The following is a 14,893-nucleotide window of genomic DNA, read 5'->3' on the forward strand; positions in this document are numbered from 1 at the left end:
AAAAAGAGCCTTAGTTTTGTTCAAAATCCCTCATCCTTCAACCATTGTCGCCGCCTAGTTGTGCATCGTTTAGAGGTGTCAAACGGGTGGGTCGGATTGGGTTTGGGTTGGGTCATTAATTGATCGACCCAAATTGACACATTAACCCATTTATGACCCATTTAAGCATAATGTAAATTCTTTGACCCATATCCGACCCGACCTATACCCGACCCAACCCATATTAATAAAATATTTTCATATTTAACCAAAATTAGGAAAACTTATTCTTATGTTTTTTTTAAAGATTATATTACTAAAAACTTCCAAACTTATTTCTTAGATATATTATTTTTTTTTTAAAATGGTATTGCTAAAATATTTTTATACAACACAAATTTAATGGACAATTTTTATAATTTTTAAAATAATTATTTTAAAAAAATCGATTTTTTTAATTTTTAATTTTTTTAATTATTTTTATTTTTATTTTTAAAATATATTTTTCTTTTTTCTTTTTGGTTCTTCTTCTTCTTTGGCCGGCCGCCGACCACGACAACGGCCGGAGCTCGAGTCTCGCCAGTCGACGAGGCTCGAGCTCGAGGCTCAAGCCTTGCGGATTTGGCGAGCTCAAGGCTCGTTGGCGTCGAGCGAGCTCAAGCTCACCCCTCACCGGATCGGTGAGGCTCACCATCGTTGGGCGAGCTCGAGCTCGCACTCGCCGGGATCTGGCGAGGCTCGAGCCTCGCCCAACGCCGGCGAGTTCAAGTCTCGCTAGATCGGCGAGGTTCAAGCCTCGTCAAGTGTCGGCGAGGCCTCCGCTGCCGAGATCCGGCGAGCCTCAAGCTCGCCTGGTCGGTCGCGACCATTACCGTGCCGGCAACCGAGGAAGAAGAAAGAAAAAAAAAAAAAAAAAGGAAGAACGACAAGAAAAGAACATGAAAGAAAAAAAGAAAATAAAATAAAAATAAAAAATAATTATAATTTCGGTATTTATAAAAAATATATATATTTTTGTAAAATTAAAAAGAGAAGAGAGTCTCTCTTAAGATCCACTTAAAAGTTAAAACTAAACCCATTTAAGACTCACTTAAGACCTATTTAAGACCCACTTAAAACCTACTTATCAAAGTAAATCCATTTAACTACTTTTTGTAAAAAACAAGTGGCCCATATATGACTCATTTATGATTTAAATGGGTCATATATGGGTCTAAGACCCATTTTGACACCTGTTGTTGTGTGGGGACCAAATCATCGGTGCCCATTGGTCCTTGTTCAGGCAACACTTCATTCAAAATCCATCACCCCTCATAAGGTAGGTTGATCAATTTTGAGAATTTTATTTTCAGAAATTTGGCTTTTTTATGACTAGTGTCGAAAAAATTGGTGAGCTCAAGCCCTTATACCTTATTCCAAACTTAGATATTCTTTGGATCCTCTATTGAGAAAACAATATCATTTCAGCCTTTATTTGTACCATTGGGGGTTCGTCCCAGTGGCCACCCTTCCAACATGGAAGGGGGAGGTGAGGGGTTCAAATCTCCACTTTCTGGTGAGGGGGATGGAGATAGGGACGCGTAAGTTTCGAGAGTGGGTTGCGGCCCACGCCCGCAAAGGCGGGGACAAGTCTGCAGTGAGAAGATGCGTAGAATAGAGTAGACTACCAAAAAAAAAAAAAAAAAAAAAAAAAGCCTTTATTTGTAATTTCTCACATTTCGAAATGCAAAAATACTTTAAATTCTCCAAAATAATATAATATAACATATAAACTCCACATACGAATATGTACATTTCGAAACGTTTAGCTGGTTCTACCTGAACTAAAATAAAAGGAAAATGAACTACGAAGATCCTTTTGAAGTAAAACAGCAATTGCCTTTTTCCCTTTTTTCAGTGTGTGACCTGGCTTTCACGTGAAGCTTCGCCTGACGGAAGAAATGCTCAGGTCAGAGAGATCAGCGCAGGCGCACGGCCCCACACGTACCAGAATGCTACAGGCATTCCTCCAAAATAAAGATAAATAAATAGACAAAATATAAATAAAAACTTTGGGATAAAAATAAAATTAAATAAATAAATAAGCTCCCCTTTCTCATCCTCCTCCGTCTTCTTCCATTTTCGTTAGCCAATCGTCGATCGAATCTCCTCCAAATCCCCGACCAATCCCCTTCCATGGGCGCCACCGCCTCCGCTCCGGCGCAACCCCCGGCGCCGCCGCCGCCCCCGCCGCCCGACAAGCAGATCTTCATCCTCTCCGGCCAGAGCAACATGTCCGGCCGCGGCGGCGTCACCCGCCACCACGGCTGGGACGGGGTCGTCCCCCGAGTGCCGCCCCGACCCTTCCATCCTCCGCCTCAGCGCCGACCTCCGGTGGGAGGAGGCCCGGGAGCCCCTCCACCGCGACATCGACACCCGGAAGGCCTGCGGCGTGGGCCCCGGGATGGCCTTCGCGAACGCGGTGAGGGAGCGCGGCGGGGGCGCGGGGGCGGGGATGGCGGTGGGCCTGGTGCCGTGCGCGGTGGGGGGACGGCGATCCGGGAGTGGGGGCGCGGGGAGGAGCTGTACGAGAGCATGGTGAGGAGGGCGAGGGCGAGCGTGAGGGACGGCGGCGGCGGCGAGATCAAGGCGCTGCTGTGGTACCAAGGCGAGAGCGACGCCTCGACGCAGCACGACGCGGAGGCGTACCAGGGGAAGATGGAGGCGCTCATCAAGAACGTGCGCGACGATCTCGGCCTGCCCTCCCTTCCCGTCATCCAGGTAAGTTCCGTCTCCGTCGTCCCCTCCGCTGAGCTCTTTCGATCGCCATTGTTGAACAGAGCTTAGTTCTTTCTTTCTTTCTTTCTTTCTTTTTTTTTTTTTTTTTGTGGGTCTGCTTGGCACTTGATGGAATTATTTTACAAAACACCCTAGAACCAAAATTAGAATAGATGCAATCGTTATTATTTTAATAGTCAAGTTAATGAATTAGATGCTCCCACTATCATATCAATTATTTTTATAATCTATTTGTGAGTAGTACTCAAAGTTATACACACTATATGTGGTTTTTATATTTTAACGGCCAATAGTGATATTATAATTTAATATATATAAATGTTTTTCTATTGTTTAATAAAAAATTTATGGTTTTTATTTCAATTTAGCAATGTAATGCGGGGATTAAAATAATTGTTATCAATGCAATCGATACTCAATTTACATAGTCATACCTAATCGTGGTCAGTAATGTTTTGCTAATTATTATCGTATGAATAATTTTTAATATAATAAAAATTGGCACATCATCAAGAAACTTAATAACAATTATATAATTTATTTACGTTTTATTCAATAATTTACTTAGTGATCATATAGGTGATTATTTCATATGAGTTTACAATTGGTGTTCTTATTGCTTGAATAATTTAAATAAATTTAATTATGAATAAATTTTACTTAATAGAGTGGGTGGGAAAAAAGGACGGATTACGTTGTAACAACTATTGCCGCAAGTAAGCACTACACTAGGCAGCCAATCTGTATTAGATCTGAATATAATAGGCTTTAGTACAGCCAAACATGTCATAAATTTCAATCTCTTTGACATGATTTTTGTCTTTATTTGTGTCATGCCTGTAATTTTTTGAAGTGGGTAGACATGTGCGCTTGGGGCCCCCAGTAGGCAACAAAATGAGATGGGAACACTGCCAAATGAATAAAAAAGAGTAGTTTTCTTGATTCTCATCATCAGAAAAGATATGCTGGGGGAAAGAAAGTAAATTTTACAGATCAATTTTATTTGAACTATGATCTTGTGGGCATAATGATTGAATTCACATGATTAACTATATTGATATGTGAGGCTCACATTATCATTGTTTATATAATCTTGTTCACTTGGTGAGCAATGATTATTTGAGACAAATATAGCACATACGCAGCTTTACACAGGGATTACCTTTTGGTATTTAGACGACATTAATTTATATCATAAGGCATGCAAGACTTAGATACTTCTTGATCCATAGGATTCACAGGGTGGCAAGCAGAAAGTATCATAGCACTATCTCATCGGACTTACAAGATACTCCTAACTCTCTTATGTCGTCAAGTCTCAAGGGAGGAATAAGAGTATGTAGAAGACTATGGGAGAGTGTCTACAAATAGAAAACTTAGATAATTCTTATTCTAACTTCTCACTGAAGTTAGCAGTACATGGAGAAGGTTGAGGGTATTACAGACTTTTGTCTATAATACATAGGCATCTGCAAGATTTTCTTACAGGATAATAATACAAAATACGACCACATGTGCATTTGAAATATGCTTTTTATGCAAGATGTTTTTACAGGACAATTTTACTAGAAGGAATGACAATAGTAGAAGCATTTTGGCCAAAAGTAGTGGCCTTCTTTACTTTAGGTAAAATAATACAATTAGTGGACAACTGATTTTTTGGCGCAGATGCAAGCTTGTGATGTGGGTCATAATTCAAGGTTGCATCATCAGAGTTGGAATCCATATTCAAATCTTTCGGGCTAGTGCTTTATCCTAGTCGAATATGAAAATTCAACTATTGATTGTTAGAGCTGGCCTAAGTGACCACACGCCAGGTTTGTGGTTTGGACACCACCTGGCTAGATTGATTATTTGATGAGGACAAGTGGCCAAAGTCGAGTTTGAGTTTAGAACCAATGTCTTCGTAATCTTATGGATCTTGAGAGAACTCCATAGGGTCTAGATGATTCCCTCTATATACTGCCAAAGATTGCTAGATGGCTTTTATAGTAGGCTTGTATGCTTGGGAATAATCCCACAAAACCTTTTCTTGATATGCATAGGGGTATATGGATTATGGAAGAGTATGATTCTTTTGGTAGAACACTCTTTGGATCTCCATGTATTTGTTTGGAAGGTCTACAATACTGCATCCAAAAGATTATGGACATTTGATTTATGGAATTTTATATTGGACCGAATAGATATAACATATTTCATCATAAGCATGTAACATCCATGGCTTGTGGAAAATGATGGTTTTGTGGACCTCATGATCTGGATCGATATAACATATTTCATCATAAGCGTGTAACATCCATGGCTTGTGGAAAATGATGGTTTTGTGGACCTCATGATCTGGATCGATATCCAACTCTTTGATAAACAATTGCTTCCAATAAATCAAAGGGCGAAACTGTTCAAGAAATTTTGCAAAATGCTGGAGGTTATGCTGCTGATATCCTCCATCCATGAAGTCTTCAACAATCCATGGCATTCTTGCAATGGGAGACTCAATAGCAACGGTGTGTTATTGTAAACATACCAATAAAATCTTTATGTTCTTTTGGAAATTTTGACCAAATGAGAATACATGGATAAATGGATATATGTGATGCATGCCACTAGGTCTCAGGTTTAGGCATTTACATTGTCTAAAAATCTTGTGCTGGCATTCTCACGTAAGTTTTATACAACCATTCAAGGATCATTCTCTAGGGATAAGTTTGAGGTTTCTACCTGTGTGATTTGGAGTATTAAAATTATATGATAGGTTTTTGAACCTCTTGCTTCTTGGTATACTTCTCTGGATTTCCCAGTGTGGTTCTATAGATGATGTAAACATGTGTAATGGAGGAGCTTCTTAGATTTGGAAAGGTCTGCAAGAACATTCTTTTCCCTTCGATGTATTTTGTTTCGAATGAGTACTTTGAAAACTATTCTGGCCATGTAACAACTAAGCCTATGAAAATGTCTTTTGTTTGAACTTATCATATATGTGGAAAGGAAGACATATCCATTTTGCAAGTCATGAATGTTATAAACTTATGAGAGATATTTTATGTCTATCCACACCCATTTGGAATTCCACAGCTCATATTTCTATATTTTCTTGTGAATGTGTAAATCTTTTGAATGCAGTATTAGAGACCTTCCTAAAGAAGAGTTTTTTTTTTTTTTGAAACGAATGATATTGTTTCAAAATCCATATGATTTGGGCATATTAAGAAGAGGTTTCCATGGGATTACGCCCAAACATACAAACCTATTAGAGGAGCCATCTAGCTAGCTTCAATAGGATACAGAATGCATAAGGAATCAACCAAATCATATGAAGTTCTCTCAAGACTCATGAGATTATGGAGACACTAGCATTGATCTCAAACACTTGAATTTGATCGATTGGTCTCACCAATGATCAATCCAATCAAGTGATGTCCATCCCTTAGATCGAGCACATGGTCACTTGAGCCTAGCTTCAACAATCAACAATTGGATCTTATCTTCGACTAAGACAAAGGACCACCCTCATTGATATGGATTCCAGCCAAAATGATGCATACTCAAATCTCAACCCATGCCATAAGCCCTTCAAAAAGCATCTACTTTTATAAGGTAGTCTGTCCACTAGTTGTATTGTTAACGGTAGCCGCTACTTTTGGTTAGAGTGCTTTTATTATAACCCGTCTAGTTAGTAAAATTGTCATGTAAAAGCATCTTGTAAATACATTTGTGATCATATTTTGTTTATTGTCCCGTAAAAGCATCTTGCGTATGCTTATGTATTTTATGCAAGCTTCTATGATGCCTCAACCTTTTATATGTAAGGCTAACTTTTGCGAAAAGTTGGAATAAAAGTTGGCTGAGGCCAAGTTTGATAACTAGCCACATAGTAACTATTTCTATATTTTTGTTCTTTGGGAAAAAAAAAAAAAAATCTGTTTAGTAAGGTTTTTATTCCCGAGAATAGATTTGGAACAGAATTAACAAGTAAAAAAATTACTTCTTTGTTCTTGAGAACAACTCCAAAGTTAAAATCTTTTTTTCTATTTTTTCTCTTTCCTCTTCTTCCTTTTTCTTTTCTTCTTTCCCTTTTCTTCTTCTTCTTCTTTCTCTTGCTAGCCACCGACCTTGCCCATGGCGGCAATCGGCCGTGCGAGGGTCGATGACCGCGCCGGAGCTTTGCTGGCCCACGACAAGGCCAAGCTAGCCTAGCGGCCAACTTCGTGGCGGCTGGCGAGGTCAAGTCTTGCTAGGGGACGATAATGCTCCGACAAGGTTGCCAACCATGGCCAAGGCTAGCAATTGGCTAGAGGAAGAAGAAGAAATGGAAAAAAAGAGAAAAATGTAATAAAATTATTAAAAACTTATCACAAAAGAATTAAGGGTCGTACCAAAAGTATTTCTATATCGGGAGTAAAAATTTTAGGCAATTATCAAACATCTTTAATTACTTAGAAACTCATATAAGGAACAGAAATTAAAAAAAAAAACAGCATTTTTGATTACAAATTGTTCCCGATAAAAAGAATAGCTATCAAACGCACTCTAAGTTTTTTTGTCTATCAAAGTATAAGAGGTTCGTGTGCTTTATGGTAAAGGTTAATGGCGTCTAGAAACGAAAATGCTGTCCCTTTGAAAGGCTACATGCTGCATGACATGGCACATTGGTAAATTACGGTTGATTGCGGATCCTACCATGTTGAAATTTATCTTTATTAAGATTTGTTCAGTAGATCCAAACTGTCTTTTTCATGAATTTCTTTGAGCCATGCCATGGGTATTTTATCTTTTCATCGTGGTAGACGTTGGGCCAACAATTGATATTTTTGCACCTCGAGTTATAAATTAATTGTGTTAAATTTATACCTACTCCAAATACAACATGTTTGTTAATACTATCATGTCTTTGAATACCAAACACAAGTTTAGTATAAAGTTACTACATTTATTTGGACGTCTATTCACATATCTAAATGTATCCAAATAAATTGTTTGTTAACACGACTTGCATGTTAACCTATTTGGTTAAATGTGTTCAAGCATGTTAAATTGAAATGGTTATCAAAGTTATGAAAGATACATGATTTTTCTTGTATAGATGGGTTTATCATAAAAATCTCATACTCATTAAAAAAAAAAAAAAAAAAAAAAAAGGAGTCGTCCCTTAATCTGCAATTAAGCATATGTCATTTGAATTTTACTCATTTATTTTATATCAAATAGATATTTAACAGGAAAAAACTATTGTAAATTTTAAAAAAATTATGAAAAATTCGTGTTTGGTTCTAGGTGTTTTAAATTGTATATATTGATAGGTTTCAAGTTTTTCACATTGAACTAAATGGATAAATGTGCTAACAATTATAAAATTTGTTGTGAAAGTATAATTGAGTATTGAAAATTTTAAAAAATACAATAAAGTAGTTGCCCAAATGGTCCAATTTGATTAACAGAAAATGCTAACATGACATTGTTGCATTTTTCATTAACATGATGGTGACGTAGGAAAGACAAACTAATTAAAAAAAAAGGCGTGATTTGTTAGCGAAATTGAGGGAGCTAACAAAGATTAAGCACACCAATTTGATGATTTTTGGAATTCGATTGCACTTTCAAAAAAAAAATAAGGATTCAACTGTACTTAACCATAAATTTTAGGGTTTCTAGTATACTTTATTTCCAAGTAAATGTCTAATTGTGTGGTCTGCCCTTTGACAAATTAGAAGTGGAAGTCCTCCAAGGGGCCTAATCTTCGCATTTCTTCTTAGTAATAAATAATATTTATAGCTCTTCTTGCTTAAAATTGGCAAGCATTGTCTCTCATAATAAGGAAAAAACTTCAACCAGTTGTAAATTAATGTTGTCCTTAGTTGAGCATGTCAATCCGAATTTTCCTAGAGGGTTTTGTCAAATTCTCACTAAATTCATGTAGAGAAACTAAATTTTTATCAAAGAAATTAAATATGAATGTAATCACAAGGTATTTTAATCGGGTGTACATAACAACTATTGGGCAAAATCGATGTACAGGTCGCAATCACGTCGGGGGATGCGAGGTACATGGACATAGTGAGACGGGCACAACTTGGAATCAAGCTCCCGAACGTCGTGTGCATCGACGCGAAGGGGATGCCACTCAATGACGACCACCTTCACCTCACCACTCATGCCCAGGTCCGCCTCGGCCACATGCTGGCCGATGCGTACCTCCAGCACTTCACACCATAGCCCCACCCTAAAAAAGAAGAAGAAGAAGAAACCACAAAACAACCTCTTCTCTCGCGCTGGCTCCTCTTTCATGTAATAATGTCAAAAGTTCCATCCTCCCGTCCTTTCAAGGCAGGCTGGGTGAGGTTTGTTCCGAGGGGTGATTCCAAGTGTGCCTGCTTTTGATTCGCCATACAATTGAGTGTAAGAAATTCCAAGTAGTTCTCTTTTCTTCTTCTTTTCTTTTTCTTTTTTTTTTTTTTTAATTTATGAGGTTGGTTCTCATTTTATTCTTGACGCACTCATCTCATTTACAATCAGTAAAATAAATAAATAAAATTCAAAAATAATAATAAGGGTTAATACCCTGAAAAACGTCAAACTAATACACTTGTGACAAATTTATCCCAAATTATTTTTTTGACTTCTAAAAATCCAAAATTGGTATATCTTTAACAAATTTACTCAAAACTAGTACATTTGTGAAAAATTTACCCTTTGTTAGTTTTGTTAAATTTTACAGTCAAATTATTAAGTTAGCAGAGGGTATATTTGTTACATATTTACTAATTGGAGATTTTTTGCGGTCGAATAAATTAATTTAGAATAAATTTGTCATAAATGTACCAATTTAGGGTTTTTTTATAGTTAGTCGAAGTAAATTTGTCATAAGTATATATGTTTGGGGTTTTGGAGGTAAAAGAATAATTTTTGGTAAATTTGTCATAAGTGTATGAAGTTTTTAGGATATTAATCCTAATAATAATAGAGAGAGAGAGAGAGAGAGAGATATGGCCTTTTGCATAAGAAAGCAAATTAGACATTCCATTCCTCTCACCTACTTCTGGGGTCCACTGTCAAGTTGGACAGTGGCCCATCATGCGGCCCGAGGCGCGTCATCCGGCTTTTTGCGCGGCCCACGCATTGCGATTTTCGATTGCTTTGAGAGGGGGAAAGAGGATCAAATGAGTTCAACCGAAATTGTCCGAAGGGTAAAATCGTAACTTTGTCCGAAGATCTGCGTTTCTATTTTTGGACAATGCAAACGATGACATTTAATAAAATATTTTTTTAATCATTTATTTCTGCTCGACAAAAGTTTTCAATAAAATAATTTCTTGTACCGCGTGTAAAAATGAATGAATTAAAAAGATTTCAATCATCTAGTTTGAATATAAATTATTGTCGATAATGAAAATATTTTTTATTGATTAATATTTCAAGCAAAGAATCGATTATTTTATAGGAAAATATTTTTGAAATGATTTGTTTTCCGTAATTTCATGGGTCCTAAGAGAACTCCATAGAGCCTAGTTGATTCTTTTTGTATATATATGCACGATTGCAGTCCTGCTGCCCAGTTCAAGGATTTGAAGACTCCAAGAATGCAATGACTGATGAGTACGTTATATGGATACAGAAGGCTTGCGTACTTTGGAGCTGCTCTTTGTTCCCCTAGCCATCACAGGACTTGCAGTCAAGCCTTCCTTCTCATGTTCTAATGCTGTTTTTAATGCTTGCAAGACCTCTTCAAGGCACTTCATTCACTGTAGGCTTTGCGACTGATCAAACTGTTAATGCCACACTACGAGGTCTTTGTCAAGACTTTATTCCGATTCAACTAAGAGAAACTTTCATTCTTTACTTAAAGCAGAAGGAGCCACTTTATGAAAATTACATGCAAAGAACCGATGCTTTATCCATTTCCAGGGACATCAAAACAGACGAACACAGATTACTTCTTTCCCATGTTTTCTGACAAGCATAAAGTTAAATCTGAGGGGCAAACGACAATAGCTGTTTCCTAAGACAAAATACTATCTAAGCAAATCCCTGTCTCCTTTCCTTTTCCTGAGTAAAACCAATGACTAACCATGAGACTTGAAAAGAGTGGCCAAAGGAAATGATGCGAGGGACAGGAGCAGAAGACACGGTTGTTTGCACGTTTGGCCTGCTCAATTCTCATGCACCAACCCCATTCTTCTGACCCACTGGCTTCTCCTCATTTGCATCTTCTGTCTCAGCAACACAATGTGAAGTGAACCTCATGAGCTTTTACCTGACGGAAGCCATCCAATGCTTCACTCCAAAAGCCGAACCAAATGACGCCTAAGTCCTCTCCCTCAGCTGATCGCATTAGAGAGTTATAATTATCTTGTTAGCTCAATAAGAAGAGATAATTATGATATGCTCTCCATTTGTCACTTCATGGATAAGAAAGTTTCTAATTCTTGAGTGCCTTATGGTACACATTAATGACATCTAAAGATTAAAAGGCGACCTTTGAAAAGCCAAGAGAAGATCTTATTTGTGGAATAGCATATTCGTCTCAGATAATCATCAGTTATCATACTCTTCTCATTAGGTAATGTATGACCATTGCTCACATTTGTTAATTATGTGAATCCTATTATCATGCCCACGTGATTACGGTAGAAATAAATTTTAGATTTGTATAATTTACTTTCTTTTCTCTAACATTACATAATCAAGAATTAGGTAATGTACGATCATTGCTCACATTCGTTAATCATGTGAATTCTATCATCATGATCACGTGATTACGATTCAAATAAATTTTAGATTGGTATAGTTTACTTTCTTTTCTCCAACATTACCAACATTACAGAATCAAGAAAACCACTCTTTTTCTTTTCTTTTCTTTTCTTTTCACTTGGCGGTTTTTTCACTCATTATGTTGCCTACTAAGGGCCCCACCCCACACCTCGGTATAACCATGAGCTAAAGAACTACCATCACCAATTCAAAAAATTACAAGCATGAGATCGATAAAAACAAGGGCCATGTCGAAAAGAATGAGATTTATGACACGTTTAGCTGCAATAGTGTCACTCTATTACAAATTTATTGCAGATTGACTGCCTATTAAAGTGCTTTTCGCAGTAATAATTATTATAACGTAATTTTTAAGTGGCCGTCCTTTTCTTTCCACTCACTCTACTAAGAAAAATTTATTCATTACTAAATTTATTTATATTGTTTAAGTGAGAACACCAATTGTAAATTTATACGAATTAATTAGTAATATATTAAATAATAGGTAAAAAACTGGTATAACCGTTACTAAGTTTCTTGATGATGCGCAAATTTTTTATCGTGTTAAAAATTATTGATACGATAATAATTAGAAAAATATTAGTTAATCACAAAAATTATTTCACTCACATGTTTGTATCCTTTAATTTAAATGGAAACTAAAGACAGGCTGAATAGACATAGATGGCGGCAAGGGAAAGCAGGCTGAGATCGTCGCGCGCTCTTGATGGGTGCCTCCACGTACCCCGGCACTGTCTAGGTGGGTAGGGAGAGCGGGCTGGAACGTCGCGCACGTTCTTGATGAGCACCTCCATATACCCCGTGCACGACGGCGGTGCCTTAATCTCCCTGCCGCCGCCGCCACCACCGCCACCGCCACTACCGCCGTCCCCATCCCTCACTCTCCTTGCCATGCTCTCGTATAGGTGCTCCTATGCTCCCACTCCCGTATCACCATTCCCCCGCCTCACATTGCACTAGCTCCACCCTCCCTCGCAAGCGCACCTCAAAAGTTAACTCAAAATATAAAACTTTTTATTATAATTATAAATTCACCACTAGCGTCTTTTACAATTGATATAGGACAACCTCAATATCAATGTTGCCATGAAGGGGTTCTCAGGCCTCTCCCATCGGAGGGCGACGCTAAGGCGCTCCAGGGGACGACCTCGTCCTAGCCGTGGTGGCGAGTGATGCTGCTGTGGCTGGCCATGTTACTCTAGCCAAAGAAGATAGATATAAAATCCTCTTATAACATCCCGGGCCCCACTGTATAATATTGTTGCTTTGGGTCGGCCGCACAGCGCGGACGAACACGAGTCTTTTCCTCACAAAGCTTTAAAAACGCGTTTACGAGATTAGAGGGACCAAGCCTTATAAGCTAACCAATACCTCCTCCCAGGCGATGTGGGACAAGAGAGGAGGTTGTTACACCAAGTGGTATCGAGCCGACTCCCAACCACGTGTGGGACCACGGCTCGAATGCTATTCGACGCCGTGGGGCACGGCGGGACGCCTGTTCGTTAAGAGGTGGAGAGTGTAACAACCTCCTCTCTTGTCCCACATCGCCTAGGGAGGGAGGCTGCTACCTTATGCGCTTGGCCCCTCTAACCCGCTAACTTGTGCGTTTAAAGCACGAGAAAAAAGCGGGTGGCCAGGATGGCGGTTCGTTCGCGCCAGAAAATGAAAGCGGACCCAAAAATGACAATATTACACAATGGGGCCCGGGATGTTACACCTCTACCATAAACTTATAACATTCATCGTTGTTACATGGGCTGAATGATTTTTAAAGTATATTTATCCACGCACTTAGAATCCACCCCTTGAATCGAACACGACCTGGCCCACCTCTAAAGGACAGCAGGACGAAACTTTGACATTATTCTCTCACACCATGACATGTAACTACAAAATTGATGCCCTCGAGTCTTGCGCGACAAAGCAGGGTCCTTGCATGAAGGAGGAGAGAACTAGGGGTGTCAATGGGTCAGGTCGGGTCGGATTTTGTTGTTACCCGACCCGACCCGAAACACAATCGGTCACATACTACGACCCGACCCGAACCGACCCGAAACACATTAAATGGTCTAATGTGTTTCGGGTCGGTTCGGATCAGGTTATTGGGTTTCTTGCTTCTTCTTTTTTTCTTTCTTTCTTTTCTTTGGGGTTTGGGTTAAAACTCTGCAGCAATCATCCCATCCTGATCCCATTCTTATGCAAACAGGTTATTACAAGAACCTGATTTTAACATCAATTCTTGCGAGTGATCAATCTAAGTCTTTTTAACTGATAAAAACTCAATAGCAGAGCACCAAGTAGAAGAACAGAGAGCAGCGAAGAAAAAATCCCAAGAAACCTAAAGCTTTGGCACTTCAACCTGTTGGGCAGGTTCCATATCCAAAATAAAACTGAGTTTTTTTTATCAAACTCACCCATAAGACCACTGCAAATTCCTTTTCGATTCTCATGATTTATGAAGAGACAATTACATTTTGCGATAGTAAGGATCATTCCAGTAACACCTACCCAACTGGCCACATTAATGAAGTGCTGAATTGCAGAATTCAACTTAAGTTCATGAAAGACCAGCTACATAGGACTAGCGAGCCGCTACTCGTGCTCCACTCTAGATACTCCAAAGAAACATACCAACCTAATACTGCAGTGATGAAGCTGCTTCATGCTAATCCACATTGTTCAATTGCTTTTTCTTTCTCAAAGGTCGCAAAGTACTGATAAATGATGGTGACGGTGAGAAGAATCCCAGTCCAAAGGCAGACTTGACAGACATTTTTCAACTTGCAAGAATTCCGGCAAATTTCAGTTTTCTTGCATCTAGTATATGCACCTGTTCTGTATACAAAGTAACGAGCGATTGAATCAAAAATTGGTAAAATAGAGCACGCCAGTGACAATTACCCATGCCCTTATCGCCAACAATGACAAGCTTGAAGCCCGGGTGATTGAACATCTGCTGATTCGACAAAGCCTGAAAGAGACGCAAGGGAAACAACAACAATTAAAACAACAAACCAAATGAGATAAAAAAAAAAATTCAAACTTTGCGATCACGTAACCAGACCGCTCAGCTCCAGAACCCCAAAAGAAACAGCATCTGACCAGGACCCAAAAGCTCGAGCAGAATCACAAAAAGAATAGAGATTCAAGAAGACCCAGCAACAACAGAACACGAGCTATTGATATAAGAATGGACGTGCAGAAAATGGAACGATGAAAAGGAAAGAATGGACTGTCAGCGAGCGAAACTTACTGAGAATGGACTGATTCTAATACCAAAACCAATGAACCCAAAGAAAATTCAATCACTCAAGATAAACAGAGACCCAAGCAGCATCACCTATACCGTTGGTCCAACCGAAGTCTC

The 14,893-nt window shown here is 38.7% G+C and overlaps 1 protein-coding gene across 1 annotated transcript; it reads left to right on the top strand.

The window, feature by feature from the left end:
* The first annotated feature begins 2,074 nt into the window (after positions 1–2,074).
* LOC104414614 (probable carbohydrate esterase At4g34215) lies at positions 2,075–9,191 on the top strand. The gene is given in 4 exon segments (XM_010025766.3): positions 2,075–2,300; positions 2,302–2,498; positions 2,501–2,739; positions 8,773–9,191. Coding segments are annotated over 4 exon segments (780 nt in total). The 5' UTR covers positions 2,075–2,154; the 3' UTR covers positions 8,971–9,191.
* The last annotated feature ends 5,702 nt before the right edge of the window (positions 9,192–14,893 follow it).

The sequence above is a fragment of the Eucalyptus grandis genome, chromosome 7 (assembly GCF_016545825.1).
Source record: "Eucalyptus grandis isolate ANBG69807.140 chromosome 7, ASM1654582v1, whole genome shotgun sequence".
Taxonomy (NCBI): domain Eukaryota; kingdom Viridiplantae; phylum Streptophyta; class Magnoliopsida; order Myrtales; family Myrtaceae; genus Eucalyptus; species Eucalyptus grandis.